Here is a 22,847-nt window from a genome sequence, read left to right as displayed (position 1 = left end):
TACTCAGAAACTTCTCAAATCAAAACACAAAATATACACTTCAGGTTTCTAGAACAAACCAGCAGACTACAAAGGTGAGCAGAGACATCTGCCCTGCCCTTCCTCTGCTGCAGGTGGCTTTGATGCTCATTGCTGTCCCCAGCCAGGGTGTGACTCCACACTGCAGCCCTGGCAGGGCAAAGGCAGCAGGCAGAAAGGAGGACCCAAGGCAATTTGCTTCCATTATTTTTAAGGAAGTTTTCATTTCCCAGATGCTGTTTTGTTGAGCCAACTCTTTTCATAGAAGCACACTGGCTCTTACTGAACCGGCTGCTGTTTCCCAGGGTCAGGTCATCACTTCCAGCCAAAATCAGGGATCAGTTTAGGAGAGCTGAAACCAGAGTTCCCACCTCCCACAAGGGCCCTGTAACCAATATTGACCCAACATCTTCCTGCAGTGTGAACAAAAGCCAGCTGCTCATGAGACACCTGCCACGTGGGGCTGCCATTCTCTGAGCAGGACTCCCAGGTGCACATTTGCTCCTGATTTGTGCCTAAAGGACTCAGATCTCTGCTCCTTCTATTTATTTGGGTTATTGTCTTCTTGAGCAGCAGCTTTTAATTTCATTCTACTCCTCACCAAACCTTGAAAGACCTTTGGTTTTCTAAAATGCTGGAAGCCTCTTATGTGCAAGGCAGGAGATTGCAAACTACAACAAGTATTTAGCTTGTGACTCCACTTTCCCTACCACCAAATGCAGTTACAGCCTCACTACAGAAACAAAAGGGTCTTGGCATCCAAAGCCTGGAAAGGATGCAGTGAACCTCAGTCCAGGGCTCAGCTCCAATCCAAGCTGTCAGGGCTTTAAGATGACAGAAGAAAATCAGTATTTGTGAACAGCCTGGCCATACATCATCACTGCAGTGTGTGATTTGCTACATTCCAAGTAGAAGATTTTATTTAAAGTTAATTGTGAGTAAAAGGGCCAAGTGCCTACAATGGCGACAGCCTACCCCATTTATCTGACCTACAGAGACAGACACCTGCCTAGAGAAAGTGTTTGGTTTAGAGCAAATTGATCATTTCCATGTTCACCACAGAATGCCATAGTACATGAATCATTTATACAAAACACTGACTTGCTGCTATTGCAATATTTGCTTTTAATATCCATACCAGTTAAATATCTGTATCCTGAACACCTAAACCTCCCTAAAAATACTGATTTCTCTCTCTGTCAATCACACTGCTTTGTGTTAGATAGCTATTTCAATATTTAACAGATTGAAAAGGATAGCCCTGCTTAGCAAGACAATGTGTATTAACAAGAAGTGTCAGACATTCCCTTGATAGTCCTTTGTTTTGCACTGGGATCTTTTAGTGCAGCAGCTGTACTTATAAAAAGTGTGGATTATGATGCACTATCAGAAATACAATTCCATACCAGCTTCTTAGAGAAGCAATAAACCCACTTGATACAGGTTAATTTAAGAAAAAAACATCATAAAGCCAGGCTTTTCTAAACCTTCACAGCTTTTAACAAAGAAGCCAGAATAACAGCCTTAAAAAAGATATGAAAATGCAATAGCACAAGTATTTTGGCCTATGATCTTCTTTTAACAACTGAATCCTTGTTGCTTACACTTTTTAAAAAGCCAGTAATGCATGCACTCAAGCATTTCACAGAAGCAAAGCCTTAGTTTTCCAAATGTGTTTTTTCTAATATTCAGGTGCTTAGTTGACTTATTTATGATACTTACTGCACTGCTTTGTACATAAAAAAACTGAGCTGCACATTTCTGCAAAACCCATGAATGTTATTCATATCCACTAAGTAATGTTAAGAAAAAGACATGAAATTCTACAGAATAATTTATTAAAAATCATACCAAATACCCAATCTCCCAATTCTATTACATACAACTGTATGAATAGTTAGATTAATGTCATGCCAAAACATTGGTAGACCCAGAAATAACCCTTAAAATACTCTTACCTCTTTTTCATCAAAAATTAAGTCTATTTTTTCCCCATGTTCAGGGCTTCCTAACACTATCCAACAGAGGGCTCCCCATAGCTATTAAAAAGCCTAATTGAAAGCCAATATACAAATGCTAATATACCCAGACAAATCAGCACACTGTCATTTTAATGCCTCCTCTGTATGCACACACACACCCTTCTGCACCCAAATTAGACATTTGTAAAGTCCTACAGTGAAACCACTCAGAATCTGTATGCTGCTCATGCATGCCACACCTCAAGACTTTTTCTGAAACATTATTTTTAACTCTGGAAAATGAGTGTGTTTTTAAATTGTCTTTACAGAAATTAAATCTCTTTTTCTTATTATTGCTTTATTCTCCCTTGAGATAAACACTAAGAAGCCAGTGTGGAGCAGAGGCTGCTGTGTGGGTGCCAGCCAGGGAAGGGCAGGGCAGTGGCTGGAGCCTGGCAGGTGCTCATGTGTCACATTCACATTCTCTGAAAAATCCCTTTGGCCAGGATTTTGCTCCTGGGAAGCTGAGAAGCCTCGGAGAAAAAGGAAAACAATACTTATCTGATCTGTTTCTCCTGTGTTGTGCTCCTGTGGAATGTGTTTGGAGATTGTTTACCCACAGGTGATTGCTCCATTGGATTCTGCTGGGAGTTGTTTTCACTCTTTGGCCAATCAGGGCCAAGCTGTGTCAGGACTCTGGAGAGAGTCACGAGTTTTCATTATTGTCTTTTTTGCATTCAGTAAGTATCCTTTCTGTATTCTTTAGTATAGTTTAGTATAGTATTCTTTAATATCATATAGTATCATACAATAATAAATTAGCCCTCTGAGAACATGGAGTCAGATTCATCATTCCTCCCTGCCATGGGGCACCCTGCAAATGCAATATTCATCCATCTGGGGCAGCCTTTGCTGACACCACCTGCACCTGAAAACATCTTCACCAAGAGCAGGAGGTTATTCCAGACCCTGTTAAACCTTGCTCTCTTTGTTGAGGCACAGGTGCTGCTCAGCAGTTTGAAACCCTGAAGTGATTGATGCATTTGGTAGGTTATGGTTTCCTGACACTGAGATACCTGAGGCTGATAAAACCCAAACATATTTTAAAGACTTTTCCAGTACTGCAGAAAAGAAGAGTTTGCAGAGAGTCTTGTATGAACTCTGGTGGTTTAAGGACTACAGCCATGCACTAAATTGGCCTTGGGGACTGTAAGTGAAAGATTCCTGCACACACCCTTCACCCTGAGGTCTCCCTCATCATTTAAAGACCTAAGTTTTAAATATGGCATATGATAATGCTCTGTGGCATATCTTCTCTCAGTAACACATACTGAGATTTCCTGTATGCTACACACCTCCTTTTTAAAATTTAATTTAATGACACAGCTGATACACTTTTATGTTGGTTTGTCCTTCCTGATCAAAAAATGCTCATAGCATATTATCTACTCAAACACAACATAATCATAAATCAAAACTATTGCCCTGCAATAAATTAACTTTAGTATTTGATGGGTTTAGTAAGATATTAACCACAGATGAAGATAATACATCAACTATTGTATAAGAAGCTTTTAAAAAAGTTTTTACAGTATTATAAAGAAATTATCTATCTGTAATTCCACAAGTTCACTGTGCAGCACCTGAAGAAGTGCCTGGAACTTCAGCCAACAAGGCATATTTTTTAACTTCTGAGATTCAATTTGTTTTCCATAATAGGTTTTGAGCTTATCATGATAATACTAATTTGCTTTTCTTCATGCATTTACATTCCACTGTGAAAATACATACCTACACACCTCCTGCACAGACTACAAAGGTAATTCTATACAATTCCCCCACTGAATGTCAGTGATCAACTTCTCTAAAACTAGGTTTGCATTTTTATACACAAAATAACAAAAAGGCTCTTTGACCCATGTCTTTGGAGGTGAAGTGTGAAAGTTATGATCTGATATATTACACATCAGACAAATAGGCAAATAGACAAATAGCATTTCAATTTATGGGAATGTACTTGGTGCTTCCATTCACTCTGCTCTCACCTGCAGGATACTGCACAGCATGTGGACATGCAGTACACATAGAGAAAACTTTATGGGATTTGCAGCTGTATTACACATCACTAAACTCGAAGTAAATCTTTATAGGAAGTTTTTGGCACAACCTAGAACTAGAAGCATCCTTACCTGACCTGAACTGGGTTTGATCTCTTCACACATTCTAATCTCTACTTTCTTGTGGGGCTGTCTATGTGCACACAGGCATTTGTAATACCTAATCCATTCTGCAATTTGATGCAATTCTCTAAAAGTAGCCAACACCCTCCACCCCACCACCAGAGCTGAGGTTTGGATCTGAGGTCCAAGAGCAAACTCAAATGATGAATTTTCTAACTGCCCTTGTACTTAGAATACAGCCATTTCTTAAACTCAATTCTAAGTGCCTCTGGTTCAGAATGTTTGAAACAATATCTCCTTCTCCCTTTCAACAGGAGATGCAGATGTACAGAACCTGTGGAAGAAACCAGAATAATCTGGCATGCAAAGCTCCCTTCTATTTTAAAGATTTAGACTTTTCATCAGCATGCAGTTATCCTTTTTCTAAGAATGGAAAATATCCTTTTTCCTGTATGGAAACAGCAGTAGCAAAACAAAAATACCAAACAATCTGTAACCCTTTACTTACCATAAGTCTCCATCTTCAATAGTTTTATCATTTGGGGCTCCAGCATGGCCATAGTGCAAAACAGACGAGTTCTCCCCACTGATGGGCAAACAGAAAATTAGCACAATTAGTGGAAGAAGAAACATTAACACACCCATTCATGTGACACAAGAAGGAGCTCTGTAAGCATCAGTGCATTGACATAAAAAGCAGCCTGTGGGAGCTGTCCCAGTCCCTGCCTGGTGTGGCTGCAGTAGCCATCCCAGCACTTGTGCAGCAGAGCTGGGCATGGCTCAGGAATTCTGCCACTCTGCCTGTAGGACAGGACCTGGCTGCAGAAGGAACATGGCACAGCTCATATCAACATTTCCTATGTCCATGACAGTGTAAAGGAAAGAATTATGTGGAAGTAATTTTTCAATTAATACCCATTTATTATTTTCTGGTGGGGTTTTTGTTTTTGTTTTCTTTTAAATTACTTAGTGCTATTTTTCCCTGTTCAAGGTTAAGTAGTCTGAGGCATAAAACAAACTAACTTCCACTGGGGTAAAATCTGACATTTGAAACACTCCAGGAATCACTGGGACAGAAGGACCTGAGCTGTCTGAGGGAACAGCTCCAGTTCCCCTCTGGCATGGCCACAGGTGGGCTCTGCTGGAGGGATGCACTGCTTGGGGAGCATTCCCAGCTCACAATGCCAGCAGCAGGAGCAGGGGTGAAAACTGTCACTCTTCTTACCTGCTGCTGAAAAATCACATTTTAAAGAAAAGATTTTTATTCCTGGAAACCTTTCAGAGTAAACTGCTGATTCACAAGAATAAAACAGCTTCAGAGAACGATGGACACTTGTTCTGTTGTTCTGAAGTTCCATGATCCACTAAGTGACCTACATTTGGCCTTGGCATCCTCTCTTGCCTACTGATATTCCTCTGGGTCTACAAAATGTCAGTTAAAAGGCTGATAAAGATCTCAAGCTCTACCTATTTTTCTTTTACCGTTCTCTTCAGATAGATGCTCTCGTTTTTTCTCTTCAAAAAGCTGGAAGAATTACATCACATCCAAAAATACACATTTTGGGACAGGGTTACTGCAGCTTCTCTCCAACCCCTGCAGCTCACTTGCCAGTCTGTACCTCAGCTTTAATCAAAACCTTTCACTGGTCACCCTGCTCAAATTTGGTTCTTTCAAGCTGTGATGCTGGAACAGCTTTGTATCTTGGATGTCAGGAAGCTGAGGCTCAATTTCAATCAATCTTTTGTTGTGTCTGGAGTAAATGTGACATCTGACATACTTCTCATCTTAGACTTCTGATGTGTGCAATTACAAAAACAGTAAGCATGCACTGTATCCAAAAAGATATTACCTTCAAGACACATTAAGTACTTGTGATATTAGATATTTAACAGATCATCAGTCATACAGATAATTTCATAAACAATGATTATGGAGTAGAAAGCAGTAAGTTTCTGCAGGCTCTCAATCTAAATGGCTGGACTGTGTCCCTGAAGTATTTAAAAATGCATGTAGCTGTGGCACCTGGGGACACAGTTTAGCAGTGAACTTGGCAGTGCTGGGTTAATGGATGGACTGCATGATCTCAGAGGGCTCTTACAACACAAATAATTCTACATTGATATTTTGAAGACAGTAAGTATTTATTGTTAAGTATTTTTAACTATGTAATAAGACAGTGAAAGGTGATGTTTCAGAATCATGGGGATGATTTTCTGATACAAAGTGTACTTCATAAAATTATACACACTCCAAACAGAAAAATTAGAACAGTTAAAAGTTGTTAAATCAAGAGTTAAAAAGCCCTAAGGCTGCAACACATTCATTTTGTGATGCTGGTCCAATGGCTTAAGCACAGTTTCACAACTGGCTGGATGCTTTTTCCTGGCTGGATGCTGGACTTGAGAGCCTCTGCAGCTGTGCAGATAGCTACAAATGGACCCAGAAAGCCTGTATGCAAGATGAAGACAGACATGAACTTCTTTGTGAGATGTGCTGTCTCCTGGGCACTGTTGGAATATTTTCCACACCAGGACACTTTCAAAATTGGTTTGCTCTATCTGAAGAAAAGATCTGTAATAGAGCAATGGAGTGCAATGCAAAGAAAAAGAGTCCTGTGCCAGGCAGGGTGTGCAGCAGGAGCTGTACTCCAGCTGAGCTCTCCCAGCAGGGGACAGGGGAGCAGAGCTCCTGCCCTGCCCTGCTCTGGCAGCAGCACTCCTGCCTCAGGAATGCTTCCCAGGGGCAGGGCTACAACTCTGGGAGGATGGCATGTGGAAGTAATGGAATGACCTTGCATGACACTGTTTGGTGTTTCAGGAAAAACACAGGAAATAATAAAAAGCACCAACTGTGGAAGAGATTTTACAGTGACTTCTGTGAGCCAGAGAGAAGTCTGATAAGAGGATCCATGCTTACCCTGAAAGAATTTTCTACCAAGGTCACTGACATAGAAATTAAGAAAGAATGAAGGATAAATAAGAGAAACCTGCAACTGCCTGTTCCAATGAGCACTTTGTTTGTCTCTCCTGACCAATGAATAAAGTGTAAACTTATGAGCTTTGTAAGAATGCATAAAAAGCATCCATGCTATAATAAAAACAGTTTGAAGCCTTCTGAAAATGGGGTGTGTTGCTTTGTATTGTCTCCATCTCAACTATGACAACAGCTGGTGTGCACATCCACACTCCACAGCAGTTTGCCAGGATTTCAGCTGCAGATACTGTTCCTTATCTCCCTCCAATACTGGGGATAAAGTAGGAGAAGCAAACATCACATGCATAAATTTATGATCAACTTTTAAAAAGTTATCATGAACCTTAAGGGCATGACTCTGTGCTTATGTATTTGCAGACAGCTCGTTTACTTATCAAGACGTGCTGGCACCCTCAGTGACAAATACCATACCAGTGCATAAATAAGTCATATACTCAAAATTTGACAACTGCACAAATGCTTTCAACAAAACACATTGCAAATACAAAGATGAGGGGTTTCTTTTGCACATTTTAATGTAAAGGTTTTAGTTTACAAAATATTTCTGTTGGGCTCAGCACCAGCTGTGAGGGGAGCTGGATAAAGGATCTGTTTTTCAGCACCGCTGGTGAAGCGTTAAGCAGGCACAATCTTTCTTGGCATTGGAGGCTCCTGATCTGTCAGGCACATCTTGGCTCTGTCACACACAGGGGATCACAGCACAGAGAGCACAGTTGGTGCTGAAGACCAGATCTGCACACCATCTGCACTTCAGGGATTTACTGGCATGAGAGGGTCTGCTCCCCTGGCTGGCTCTGGGCAGATACCCTGGGCTCAACACCCACTGGCAACCAGGCAGAGCCAACCTGCTCTTGAAAACTCCCCAACTGCTTTTCCCCCAAAACAAAACCAGCATGTGCACTGAAGGACTGATCCCTGGCTCTGAGCAGGCCCTGCAGCTGAGCATGAGTGGGAGAGCTTGACTCAGACATGCACTACTGACCCACATTAAGACAGAGATATGGAAACCTCCAGGGGGATCCTGCTAAGAGGTGCACATCCAATCTCCCCTGCAGGCTGCATCTTTACCCCTGTCCTGAGATGAAGGCAGGAAGATGCTTCTGGAGCAATGCTGCAGAAATGATGTGTACCCACAAGGTAAATGCTACAGTCAGCCAGACATAGCTCACACTGATTCAGTAAGCCTTTCATGGTGGCTTTAAAACAATTCAAACAAAACCCCCAGCCACTGGCAAAGCACAGAATTCACAGAATGACCAGGTTGGAAGAGACCTTCACGATCAGGAGTTCAACCCAGCCCCAGCACCTCAACTAAACCCTGGCACCCAGTGCCACATCCAGGCTTTGTTAAACACACCCAGGGATGGGGACTCCACCACCTCCCTGGGGAGAGCATTCCAGAACTTGATCACTCAGGCAAATGAAAGCAATGAGCCTTCATGCAGAAGCTACTTCTTTCTCTTCCAAGAGACACCAGTTGCAAGGTCTAGCACTGGAGTGCCAAGTTGCAGTTTATGATGAAGCACTGTGGGAGGTGAGGATCACTGGCTCTGCTGCCTTCTTTTGGTCAGCACCTCTGAAAATCACCACACACATGAGGCTGCCAGGGCTCACCTTCAGGCAGCCAACCTGGAAAATCCTCCAAGAGGTTCCTGTGTATCCGTTTTTATTCCTTTATTAACTTGCTTCTAACTGGTGTCAAAGACATGTTTGTTCCAGAAAGAATTGCACGAAGCAGCAGAAGAGCTGCAAATTAACACCACTGAGAATGCAAAATGCAGTAAGAGATTCTGATTACTAGCAAAGGAAAACAATCCCCCAAGATGCATTTGAGGTCAGAAAGCACCCTGAAAACAAATCATTAGAAGAAAGAGGAGAAATGTCAGCAATATTTTAAGAACAGGACTATGCTGAGCATCAACTACAAAAAGTGTACCTAGTAGCTCTATATTAAGGACATCTAAAGAAAAAACAAAAGACCACTGACTAAACCTGGAACCTATTTCCATCATTATTTAAATCATCATAGAATTAACCCAGAAGAAAGACAAAAAAGTGGCAAGAAGGGTTAATGCTAAGGCATGAGATCTAAAAAAGTTGTATTGAAGTTAAAGAAAGAAAAGCTGATTCAATAATAACCTAACCTGGTCCAAAAAGCTTCACTTATGGCAACCCTCAGATAGAAGAAGGCATTCCACTGCACAGGGTTATTCTTGATGGCTGATAGCACCTGATGAGAGATATCAGTCAAGAAGATCTGAACCCGAGTCTGAGGGAGCAGCAAGCAGCAGCTGCTGGTGGCTTCTGTGGTGGTTCCAGAGATACCAACGCCTCCCCCATCACCTAACTCCAGCTGGAACCTCTGCTCCCAATGGACACCACCCACCCTAGCACCACAAGCACACTGGGAATGGATCACCTTTGTTTTCCCATTTGTAAAAATGGTTCCTTGGTATCCTAAGACACTGCAGCGAATAATTCATTAGCATTTGGAAGCAGCACTTTGTAGATGAGTGTCAAAAATATCCAAGTATGCTTAACAAATGTTCCTATTCTCCTTCCATGACACTCAGTGAGGTCTGCACTTCAAACCACTCCCCAGCTGGCAGCTTTTGAAAGTATCACTGACTACAGGACTGATCCCAAAAGGTAACACCCTGTCACACTCATCAATGTGTGTTACTATTCTCATAGTAACAGTCAGCACATTGAGCACTTTTGGTCACACCAAATATTCATTTAGCATCTCCTCAAGAATGTAACACTGCACAGGGACAGCAATAACTAAATGCACCCATCACATGAGAAGTGAATTATTTCTGTACTGAAATATTGTATTGATTACTCCTGATTTCCAGCTTAATCAGCATATTTAAAAAAAAACAAAACTAATAACAAACTTGTTTTTTATTTAAAAGGATTATTCTTTCCTATGGAAAATATTATTAGGCCTGTAATCTAAAAAGGAAAGATCCTGTCAAAATACGCCCATTTTAAGTGTTCAGGAAAATATAAAATTCAGCATGAATAGAATAAAACATTCAAAAATCCTAATTGCAAAAGCTATTTTTAGCTGTAAATGTAGTTAAGTGAAATATTTACAATGCATGACATTTTCACAGTATTAAAAAATGTCTATTATTTTTGCCATTATTATGTTAATTGAATTCATTCATTTATTAGGAGCTAGCTTAAACCTGTTAATATTACTCATTGTTACTTCATCACTCATAGTCAGAACATAGAATACAAAGACCTTTGTCTGTAAATTGCTATCTCATGTAACTATTTTTTTTTTTTTTAATCAGGTTTGGCTGCACTTCTAGTGGTAGGATACAACACTAATAAAAAATGTTGTTTGGATATGGCATTCCAAGGACAGCCCTTCTCTGTGATTTAAATCCTCCAATAGTTCAGAGGCAGCTCTGATTGCACCCCCATGCCCTGCAGAGCAGGACAGGACACCCAGGAGCTCCTGTCTGTACTCAGTTCTGAGCTACTGCTGGAGCTTTCCTCCTCCTGGGTGTAATGCAGCTCCTGGGTTTGCAGTCCTGGGGACAGTTCAGCCTGTTCCCACAGGACCCACCACACAAACACTGACCAGACATTTCTGTAGGTTTGACAAAGTGATTTGGCCACCAGCACCCAAACCAGACCCTGTAGCACAGGTTCTGATCCACTCTAAGTGAATGTGAAGTGTGCATGGGTGTGAAAAATCACCACCACAGTCTGTGACAAAAGCTTAGAGATGGAGTCTCATTTCACTGGGATGTTAATTCTCAAGTTATACAATGGTACTTAAACCAGGAAACTTTTCAGACAATTTAGATACACAATTTGCCATAAAACTGCTCACGCTCCTGCTGCAATTTTGCATATAAAGTGGAAAATTGCATTTACAAATAAGCAATTGAGTAAACTGCGGAAAGAAGTGAAGGTGCTAATTGTTCTTATTACCTTCAAAGCAATATAGAATTATTGTCATTAACATAAAAATTATCTTTTGTAAGTGTATGTGACTTCAGTGGAGGGCAAATGTTTCTGAGTAGCAGCAGAACAAGTGGAACATATATACCAACATATATGGCTCATTTCACTGTCATCCATCTCTGATTAGATTAATTCCACTAAGTAAGATTAATCTCTGCATGAAGCACACAGCTGTTCTTCAGCATGTGTCCCACACTGCTCTCTTGTGCATTTCTACATCTGCAGGGAGAACTTTCTATACTACTTTCCCAAACACAGAAACCTTCAACACTAGCTGTTCAACAAGAAGCAGAGAGAGCAAAAAATTCCAAATTCCGAAGAGATTAGTTTAATTGCATCCTAATCTTTGAGACAAAGAATTTTGAGGATGATAAGAAATACTTAAGGTGTATTTCAAATAAAGTATTTTTGAGCAATAGAGAATAGCTGTAAAGCCCCTCTCCATGGTGCTATTTAATAAAAAAAGCCAAGTGCAGCACAGGGGTGAGCATAAACATGATCTTGGCAGCAGCAGGAGCAGCCATTGGGGAACCTCTGGAGTGCAGCAAACTCTATTACCACGTTATGTCTTCAGGAGGCACAGGTAACCACCTACCTCTCTTTGTCTTTTCCAGTGAAAACAGGTCAGAACTCACTCTGGTGGCATTTGCAAACACATGATATGCCTAAAAGGACCGATTTTACAAATATCCAGGGGGAAGCTGACTATAAAGCTTACCCAGTTCAGTGTAAATCACCCTCTTACCTGCCACAGATGCAAGTGTAGGAGGTGTGGCGCATGCCCCCTCGAGTGTAGCAGTAGTGCTGGAACAGGCTGCAAAGAAACAAAGGTGGCAATTATTGATTTCTGCCCAATCACCCCAAGACAGGTAGAAAAACAAGCTCTGCTTGAGTACAGCTGTGTTGGTGGAATCCCCCAGCTGCCCAACGAGGCTCTCTGCCTATTTCTGCTCAGCTGAACACTCCAAGCGCCCCACATGCACAGCTCAGCAGCCCTGCAGAGCTGCAGGGGATTTCACAGAGCCATTTAGCAACTCTGCAGCAGAAAAGAGGGGCTCCAGTGCAGCTCAGTGACCTCAAATAGCAATTGCTTTCCTTACAGCTCCACAGGAAAAGGGAAATTACTGTTGGCAAGAGACTTCATCTGACCACAGAACAAACAGCATGGTAACAGTTAAAATGCTGAAGTTGGCCAAACTCTCCACAGTGGAACTGAGAAAATCACTGCATTGCTGCATTTCAGACACACAATCACACCCATGATCACCTTCTCAATCCTGCTGCCCTCAACCTATGTCATGTAGATTCAGGAAAAGTGAAGTCCAACCAGCCCTTCACAGAGGAAGGAGCTTGCCAGACTGGTCAAAGCTCTTCAAAATAATTTCAGCAGAAGTCCTCTCCTTTCACCTCCTCACAGACACCTTCTGCTGGAAGCTGAACTAAATATCCCCTAACCCTGATTTGCATCTGACTGTGCTGCTCACCCTGCTCTCCAGACCTGCCAGCAGAGCTCTCCCCTCACATAAACCAGGTCCTTTCTGCATCACAGGCTGGGCTGGAATGGACACTCTCGTGTTCTCTTGTCTGTAGCACAACAGACACAGAGAAAACATAAGACTTACTCAATTTCAGATTGTGGTACCTAAACATCTCTATGATCTTTCCCTGTCTAAACATGGGGAAAAAAATTAACACAAACTCAATCCCAAGAGCAAGAAGATCATGGGGTAACATGAGGCCAAGTCTCCTGCAGCCTATAAAGGGCAGTACAACACAGCATGGTTTGCTTTTGTGTGTGCTTGGGACAGGGAAGGGCAGGTTGAGCAGCCTGTGGAACTCCTCTTTCACTGCCAGCCTGCTGGAGGAGCTGTTTGGCCTTAAGAAGAATTACAATATTTTCATCTTCACTGTCAAAGTCCCCTTCAGATGAGGGCAGATTTGCCCAAAGCACAATTAATATAGGATTAGGTGCTTTACGAGCTAAGCACATATCATGGATCCTTTCATTCTTTTTGAAATATGCTCTAGTTACAATCCAATTCCCTGTAATACTGAATGAATTCCAAAACCTCATTTCTTGTAATACTGAAATAATTTCATTAACATAGAATGATAATGGTGCTATTCAAAGAATAGAGATGTTGTGATTTTGTCCTTCTTCAGCACTGAGCCACAGAACACAATTCAAATTCAAAACACATTAAAGACATCACATGCTTGTAACTCTAAACTGGATTTTAAAATTACACAAAATGACAGTATTTCAAGAGAAACAAAAGAAAACATACAAATTAATCACATATAAAAAAAGAAAAGCCTCCATTTAGAGACTCAGTAGAGGGACACCCTGTTTACAAGATCTCAGTTCTGTTCAAAACACTGTGGTGGTTTACAAGGCAGAAAACACTAAGTTTGTTTTGGCCCATAAATGAATGATGGCAATGAGTAGGTCAAATGCCAGAGAAGCTAAGGAGAAACTCTGACATGGTGAGAACCCAGCAGAGATATCACTAAACTGAGCTGATAAAATGTATCACCTAAACTGTCATTTTTTCTGACACAGACATCCTTTCACAGACATGGACATTTCATATGGAAACATTTCCTTGCAGGCAAGCTTTACTTTCTAAGACAAGACATTGTACAGAAACATTTTGCACAATAATTCTACTGTTATATATGTATAGTTACATTTTAGGAAGCAACTTTTAGCGTATTTTATCGACCCTTCACCTTAAATGACTGAATAAACTATATCCTCTAGACAGCAACTTCCAGTAACCTTACAAAGAGCTTAAAAAGTAAATGTAAAAATGAAATATGAAGGCCCTAAACATCTTTCCATCATCAGTGATACAGGATAGCAAGGTTTAATTTTCCATATGATAACTGATCTTATATCCATAGCTGCAATTAATATGCAACTATGCAGGCAGTAATGGCAGTACCTCTTGCAGTACTCCCTGACTAGCAGTAAAAAGCAATAAATAAATTAAGACACGCTTTGTGTAATCTAGCTGTTGTCTGAACTTTGTTTCTGGTTTCATCAAACATCATAGACTTCCTTTTAAGACTAAGAAAGAAGGGGCTATCTGTGTGACCGAGCTGATGATGGTACAGCTTTGCCAGGTGATGAGTTTCCTGCTAGTAAAACTACTCACATCACTTTTCTGAATTTACTTTTCCTGGGTATGACTTCATGCAATTAGAAAAAAAAAATCCAAAATTTCCATCAGAGACGGCCAACATCCTTGTATGATATGGTACAGATAAGTGACAAAGAAGATGACAAAGGCTGCCTTTTCAAAGCTAGAAAGTATGGATGTAGAATTAGAGAAGTAGCAGGACTTTGAAGGTAAAGTCCCAGCTCCACTGAAGCTAATGCACATTCTGCACTTGACCTCATCACACCAAGATTTCACTGTCTGCACTCTGCAAGAATCTTCATCCATAAGAGCAACATGAAAGTACAGAGGCTGAAATAGTTGGATGGAATGTAATTTAATCTGGCATTCTGCATCCATTTCAAATATTGCATCCTGAGCTTCTCCTGTGGTTTTGATTTGAGGATATGTGTGTTCAGTCAGTTTTATGTTGGGGCTGGGTGCTTCACCCTGGGCTTCTAATGCCACCAGCACAGGCACAGAAATGAAGCAGCTCTTTCTCTTCTCCTTGCACTGGTTTCAAAGCTTCATGCCATGTTTATTTGTGCAGTATTTCTGCAGAGGGTGTGTGTATCACCTACCATGCAAGGATGGCCTCAGTGGTGTACACAGACCAACCACTGGAGCATTGCCACACGTCACCTGTAAATGCAGACAGCTTTGCTAGAGCTGGCATGGGCTGTGCCTTGCTTTGGACACAATTGGTTTGTTGCTGTTGCTGTGTAGAGGAACATCCTGGGTTTGGTGCTCTTTTGTTTTTGCCAAAACTATCACTTTCTTTGACTGGCAATGTGCAGAGAGTTAAGGCAGTTTTTAAAAACTCACTGTTTTTTCCATCAATTAAAAAACACCCAAGTATTAGTCACCATCAGCTCAAGTAATTATGACATGAGTGAATTTCTCCTCCTTGCAAATTTGCTGAGGCACAAGCTAATGTTAACCCCACCGCTCTGCTGAGACTCAACTGTCTCAGTGACTGTGCTGACTGGAGAGAAGAAAACTCCCCTTTCAGAAATAATAGGTTATTCACCAGTAGAAATAACAGAACCAGTATACACTTGCTGTGTTTCTGATCCTATGGAGTACTGCATACATCCAAACAAATCTCCAGAATGCCTAAAGAGCCTCAACTTCAAACCAGCCTAAAAAGCCATTAAAGTGAAACCTTCTATGAACAGTGTTTCTGACAAATTATCAAAATCACTCTGACAATGATGTTTGTGTTTTAGGGTCATCTTTGGTCCAGCTTCTACTGCTAATGCACATTGGCAATTAAAATTGTGTGTGCTATGAATGGAAATTGCATTAACTAAGGCAGTTTAATATTAACAGTTGTCCTAATTTAAGTAAATTTACAGAATAAAGACACGTAAAGCAGGAGGAATAGAACTATCTGTATTGATTGCTCTCACATTTTGCTTATTTTCAGTTCTTCCTCCTACTAGAATACAACACATCCATGCACACTCAGCAGCATTATTTTTATTTCCAAAAGAAGTACATAAATAATCTCTAATTTAATTTCTTATCATCAGCTCTTCTTGAGTTATAAGAAATATAACTCAAATGTCACTTTTTTATAAAGCAAATGTCGCTTTATAAAAAAACAACATTGGCATTCCTCAGCTCTTCACTCCTGAAACCAAGACACTTCTAGATCAAAAAGGTTCAAATTTTAAATAAAAATCCAATTGAGCATTTTGACCTGTATCTTGCAAAACCAGTAAGAAATGCAATTACAGGAAACATAATAAACATGGAGAAAAGAGAGATACAGAAGGAACTAAAAGAAGCAAGAATATCTGAGCAAAAAAAAAAAACATTTTAAAACCTTGCCAAGTTTCTGTAACACTGCCCAACAGATTCCTCAGTGACCTTCTGATGGTCCCACACCCCCAGTAACTGCAGCCAAGTGCAGAATGAGACATGCACATCACTTGAGGCTGGAGGGACAATTACTCATCCCAAGGTTTCTGACAAGAGAGAGAAAACCCCTGAATAATCCTGTTCATGATTGCCAGGTACTGCATCTGGAACACCTGTGGGTACTGGTAGTTCAACAGGCCAAATTTGGGCTGTGTATCAGAGGGATCTGCTGTCAGCTTGCCCTGTGAAGAGTGTAAGTACAGAAGAGTCAAGGACAGCTGCAGGTCAGTATCTCATTATAGGGTTTATATTGAAAACAGATATTTGAGAAAGTTGTCACCTAATAAAAAGAAACCTTTGTATACTTCAAAAATAATATTCTTTGAACATAGCCCTTGAAATGCAAGCAGAAGGTTTGAACTATAAACTGGAAACCACAGTAATTTAAGAGAGTTCTGGACAGAACCTGCAGGATTTTCTGTAGTTCCTTCTTTTATTTTTATGACTACAATTGGAAGATGTAGGTGAGTATCTATTAGTTACCTGTGCACTGAATTGCTTTTGAATTTCAACTAGAATGTGCCATTATGTTTTTGTATGGTGTAAATATGAAGCACAGCCTTGATACAACCTAAAATCCAAAGCCTTTCTAAAGCACTCACCAAAGGCCAAATATTCCAAAGCTGATCTCTCCACTTATACCAGGATTGAGACCATTATTTTGATCACTTAGACACATTAAAATCTCCACATAAGAAATCTATAAAGCCCAAACCCCACAAAATCGTTGGGCCACAGTAAATATAATTTGCAAACGATTACTTAAGCATTTATATTAACATCAAGCTAGACTGAAAGATGCTCAGAGGAAGAAGACACGGTGTCAGTACCAGCCCATCAGTGAACACAGAAACAAGGTGAGCAGTGCTTCCTTTAATCCCACACTACACATAGTGAGGCTCTTAAAAACAGAGCATTTTTCTTTGTTAACCTACTTACTCTGCTAATGTAATTTATTTTCCATGGGCAACTAGATGCTTAAAGGCTTAGCCTATCTAATCCTATTTTCATTTAGTTCACAACAGCACACAGCAGTACTGCAAAACATCTCTGAGGTTGTTTTAATACAAAAACAACGACAACAAAAAAGTCAGTACTTCATTGCAAAAGGGTAAAATAGAGTGGAGAAATCTAGGAGGAATAATCCAACTTACTATTAATGAACAAACAATGGATTAGTAACTTGCAGCCAAACAAGAAAAATAGCACAATGAGCAGATGAGCAAAGTTATTTTTCACCTTGGAGACAATACACTTAATGATTTCTGCCTGGAAATTGTTTAGAACAGAACTTGCAGATCCATGAACAACAGGAAATAAAACCACTTGTGTGCTTTGACTTCTTAAACTAACTGGTTACACTACTCCTAATGAAAATTTTAGATTAAAATCCCTGGCTGGGTTATTTTGCATGCCCACAGAGGAGAGCTGCTGAAGCTTACCATGAACCAGAGATACTGACAGGAGCTACACTTTGAAGCATCTCTATTTACAATTGTCCTAATTTGTATCATGCACAAGCAGAAATAATATATGATTTTAAAAAAATGTTGATCCTTCTGAATTCTAACAGCTAGGTTCTGTTCTCATTTTTGCTGTGTTTTCTTTAAGTAAGTAATTTTTCTTTATGTGCAGCAAATGCTACATAAGAATAGAACCTTAAAAGTGACCAATATTGTCTGAGTTCAGCAAGGACAGAAGAAATGTAACTTTGGCAAGCAGGTATGACACAGGAAACTGGCAGTACATTAATGTAAATACAGTAAGAACATTTATGAAGTAAGGGAGAGCTGTGTAGAAGCAGCACAGAACTAAGTGGGCTCACCTCTGTAATAAATATTAATAATATACATAATAATATATATATAAATAATTCATATTGGGATTTCTAAGTGTGTTACTTCTCTGTACTAAAATGGATCACAAGCCAGAGCTCAGGGCAGGAACAGAAGGTAAGATTACCCTAAAATGCAGATATATTTTAAGATATAAAACAACACAGATCAGAAAGAATACCATTCCTTCAGGAAGCCAAATCCATCAAGGTAAAGCCATTAATACTCCCTGGAAACCAGAGACCCACGAAACAGAAAGTCCATAAATAATACAGAACTCAGCACTGTCACATATGTCATATATGATTTGCAATGATTGAAGGTAATTGATAATATCAGTTCAAGAACAGAGAGCTTAGGTGAGGGGTAATTAGCATTTTAATTGCATAATTGGGAATTATAAATTACCTGTCTTATGTAAAGAATAACTGAAGAGGTTATATAACATGAGCTGATAATTCATCTTTTTGTCTAAGCTAAATGGGTTGGAGAATTTAGAGAATCAGGAACTGCATTTTCCTCACACACAGAGACATTTCCTTTTTGTTTTTTAATTTCATAGCTCTTCCTTTTATCTATTCCACATGAGGAAAATTTTCCCCCATCAATTTGCAAATCTAGAACTTTTGAATGATTTTTGAGTCAGAGAACATGACTTCTGATACTGCAGCAGTTTAAGATTTCCTGTGAAGCAATCTCCCCTTCTCCTTCCCTTCAGACAGATTGATGTAAGTTTTTTCTAACAGGACTGTTGGAGTTTAGTCCAATTTTTTTCTTTTTCCAGTGTGAGGAAAGGGCAAGAGCTTTCAACGATGTGATTTTAAAGAAGTGCATATGGACACTCTCGCTTGCTTTGCCTTTCATCTGATTCTACATTGGTGCCACATCTCTTTGACTCTGAAAATTCACCAAGTTATGCTTTTTCACAGGAGTTCAGCTAAGCCATTTCATTACCAATATTCAAATGCAAACAATGATTATGTAAGCCTGTAACCTCCTACTCAGCTGCTGCTTTTGCAGAAGATTGGCAAGACAACGGAATGGGTACCCTAGAGATAGGAGAGTTACCAAGAATGCTCTGTAAATACCTCTTTTTCAATAAGTCAATCTTCAAATTAACACTTAAGAAACCTTTAAAAATGTCTTCAGGTATGATTGTCAAATTACTATTTGCCTGAAACTCTTTTAACTCTACGCAGAAAATTCACCTATCATTTGTCAGAAGTGTTTGATTCATCTGTACAAAACCCAGTTGATTGTGGATTCAAATATTATGACAATTTCACTACTGAAATCTTTAACTATCAATCCTTTTGAAATACAGTTAGTATTCATATTTCATAGTAATTTCATAGTAATTGAGCTGATTAAGATATTCATAATAACAAGGTTTAATGTCAACTCTGACAGACTTGTTTACCTGCCCTGGTTTTTGGTGGGCAGAGGCTCAGAGGCAGGAGGTGTGAGCTCAGCTCAGCACAGGGGCTGGTACAGGGACACAGGTGAGGATTCCCCACAGCCCTGCAGGCAGCAGGGCTCCAGCCAGGCCAGGAACCCATCGGTGATGGACAGAAAAAGCCTGCCTAGTATGGGACATGGCCTTTGTCGGGGTCTCTGGCTGCTCAGAGTGACCCTGAGATTGTTCAAAATCTCTTTTCCCAGCCCAGTGCTTGAAGAAGCAGTCAGGGCTCTTCAGTTCTCAGTCTCAAGGTTGTTTATTGTTTCTTATCTATCAAATTCTTTCTCCTGCCCTGCCGAGGTCCATCCAGCAGGACAGTTCCAGGCACTCTGCCTGCCCCCAGGGCAGTGTTATGTCTTTATACTAAAAACTACATGTGCAATGTTTACAATTACTTCCCAATACCTATCACCTGTGTTAGACAGTGAGCTTCTACTCTAAACCAATCTGTAAGTGCCAACATCACAGCAGAAGATGGAGGCCAAGAAGAAGAAGGAGAAAGGCTGGACATGCCCAGATCCCTCCATCTTGCCTCCTGAACCTCCATACCAAAAAGCCCAAAAATCTATTTTCCACCCTGTGATAACTTCACAATTATTCTACCCAAACTGTTGTGGCTTGCTGATCTTCACATAAGGTTGGTAATTTGCTCCATGGGTCATAACCAACCCCACAGGTGTTCTGGGCTCTGTGCCAGGGTCTCTGAGCCCCCTGGCAGGGTCCTGGCCGTCCTGGACAGCCAGAGGGATGCTCTGGGCTCCCACAGGCCATGGGTGGAATTCCAGCTGTGATCAGAGCAGCCCAGGGGATGGAGCCCAGCTGATGTGAGTGATCTCCTGCTGCCCACAGAGCCACAGCAGGGACAGGGTCACCTCCCTGCTCTGCACTGGCAGGTTCAGCACTGGCACCAGGAGCACAGGACAAGGTGGGAGCTGCTCCTGTGCTGTGCTAAGCCCATACTGCCCGTGCTCCTTGCTGCTCCTGCCTCTGCCAGCCTGGCTGTACCAAGGCAGAGAGCTCCTCTGCTCTGCCCCTCTGTGTGACCGTGTTCACAGGGGTCTGAGGCTGAGGGAAGAGATGAGGATCTGACTCCGTGTTTCAGAAGGCTTGATTTATTATTTTATGATATATATTATATTAAAACTATACTAAAAGAATAGAAGAAAGGATTTCATCAGAAGGCTGGCTAAGAATAGAAAAAAAATGGAATGATAACAAAGACTTGTGACTGACTGAGACAGTCCGAGACAGCTGGGCTGTGATTGGCCATTAATTAGAAACAACCACATGAGACCAATCACAGATCCACCTGTTGCATTCCACAGCAGCAGATAACCATTGGTTACATTTTGTTCCTGAACCTTCTCGGCTTCTCAGGAGAAAAAATCCTAAGGAAAGGATTTTTCATAAAATATCATGGCTACACCTCTGCAGCAAGGAGGAGCTAGAAACCCTTCAACAGGATTTGTTTTCATCCATTCTCCAGAGCAGAAGGATTTTTCAAATAGTTTTCAGTCCTTACTAAATACATAAATGGAAAATGGATCCCAGTGCTGCACTGCAAGGCAATGATCATTAAAAAGAGTCTCTGGTTTAATTCTTCCCCAATTCCAAAGACCCCTTGGAATCAGATCCGTTACTAACAAGGCAGAACAAAGTTCTGCACTGGCCTACATTTCATATTTAATTTAATATTAAGGAAAGAGATGGCACAGATCTTTCCGAGACTCATTGCTCCATTTCCAGCTCTAATAATTCTAGATCACAACTGGCATATTTTAAATTAAATTTTTTGTACTTTAAACCTATTTATCAACAGCTAATTAACGAGGTCTAAATCCTTTGATGACAGAATGATTAAACTGCATTTTAGCTAATCCATCTTTAATTAAAATGCTGCCAGCAAACCATTTCTGGATGTGTAAAAAAGACACATTTATAGATGCTCTCTCTTTAACTATGCATTATGTAAAGCCAATAATTAGAAGAACTCATTATTTCAATTATATTTTAATTACTGTTACATATAAAACATGCTTTAATAGATGTAATGCAATACATTTTCTTTCTTTACAACCCACTAATCATTCCTATTGGGGTGACAACCAAATAAAAGGAAGTTTAATACATGTGACAGTACAGGAATCTTTTTCTAGCTTTGAGCCAATTCTCTCTCCATTTCTTCTTTGCAGCAGAAAGGTACTTAATTATCTCCAAATCTAAACCACAAATGAATCCCTATAAATCCCTGTTAAAACTCTAAAAAGGAGATTAGCAGTAACTGACCATAATAAAGAGAAGTGCTTTATCCTTATTATTGCACCAGCACGTCTTCAAGTTTCCTCAGCTCAAAGCACAAGGCTACTAAAAGCCTGCTCGTTAGGGAAGGTGACAATTAACCAATTTTCCTATTTAATTCCTTCCTAATTTTAGGAAACAACAAGAGTCAAGAGAGGCTTTAGCTACTGGAGGAGCCATCAATTTTCATTTCTTTAGGGCCTCCCCTTTGCCTCCATCTGGGAGGGGAGGGTGGAAGGTGAACATTATGCCATGGCTGCAGCCAGCTCCCCATCAGCTGCATTGATGGGAGGCTGAGACTTATCAATGTGACAGTGATAAAAGTTTAACTGTTCTTTACTATGGCTAAGGCAGTTTTCAGTGCAAATCTTTCTAAAGCTCTTCAGGAAAACTCAATATCCCACAGCAATTCAACCTTTAAAGTTGCACGTTATTGCAATAGATTTTGTTTGGCTAAGACAAACTAAAATGTGATAAATTACAGGCTTTAAACATGTTTCTAAGCTCTCCATGTTCCAAGTAGTTGTACATCACTGTAAACTGTTTTATGGCTTCACTGCTTGCAGTGATCTGAATGTGACATAAGGAAACCAGTAACTCTGTAGGAGAATCCTGTTTACCCATTATATTGTCTTTTACAAAAACTAAAAAAGGTATATTATGTTATTTCTTCTAACTCAGATGTGTTAAATTTGAATTTGCACGTTGATTTCTACTGTTTGGATATGTTAATGAAATCACTGGTATTTCAGTTTATTTCAAGTTTTCTCTAAAGATATTTAACATTTAAAGCACTGTGATGGTTAAGATGTTTTCATCACAGGCACCTATCATGAAGTCACTGAACATACAAATACTGAAATAACCACAAAACAAGACTTGAGCTGCTGCCTAGTTTGATTTACATAAATCCTATCCTGTCATTTCCATTTTTGACTATTTCTGCTCATAAGCAAGCTCTTGGGGGCAGAGAATATATTTTATTACCTTACAAAGTGCATTGTCCATTTATATTCTGATG

The 22,847-nt window shown here is 40.3% G+C and overlaps 1 protein-coding gene across 2 annotated transcripts in view; it reads right to left on the bottom strand.

Annotated features, from left to right (window-relative positions):
• The window catches only part of PEPD (peptidase D), a 151,832-nt gene that overhangs the window by 52,907 nt on the left and 76,078 nt on the right, over positions 1-22,847 (bottom strand). For both annotated transcript variants that reach the window (XM_030955803.1, XM_030955802.1), the window contains 2 exons: positions 11,890-11,958; positions 4,668-4,745 (listed from right to left, as the gene is read on the bottom strand). In XM_030955803.1, coding sequence (XP_030811663.1) covers positions 4,668-4,745; positions 11,890-11,958 — 147 coding nt within the window. The remainder of the gene's footprint in view (positions 1-4,667; positions 4,746-11,889; positions 11,959-22,847) is intronic.

The sequence above is a fragment of the Camarhynchus parvulus genome, chromosome 11, assembly GCF_901933205.1.
Source record: "Camarhynchus parvulus chromosome 11, STF_HiC, whole genome shotgun sequence".
Classification (NCBI taxonomy): Eukaryota; Metazoa; Chordata; class Aves; order Passeriformes; family Thraupidae; genus Camarhynchus; species Camarhynchus parvulus.
This window is presented reverse-complemented; position numbering and strand designations above follow the sequence as displayed.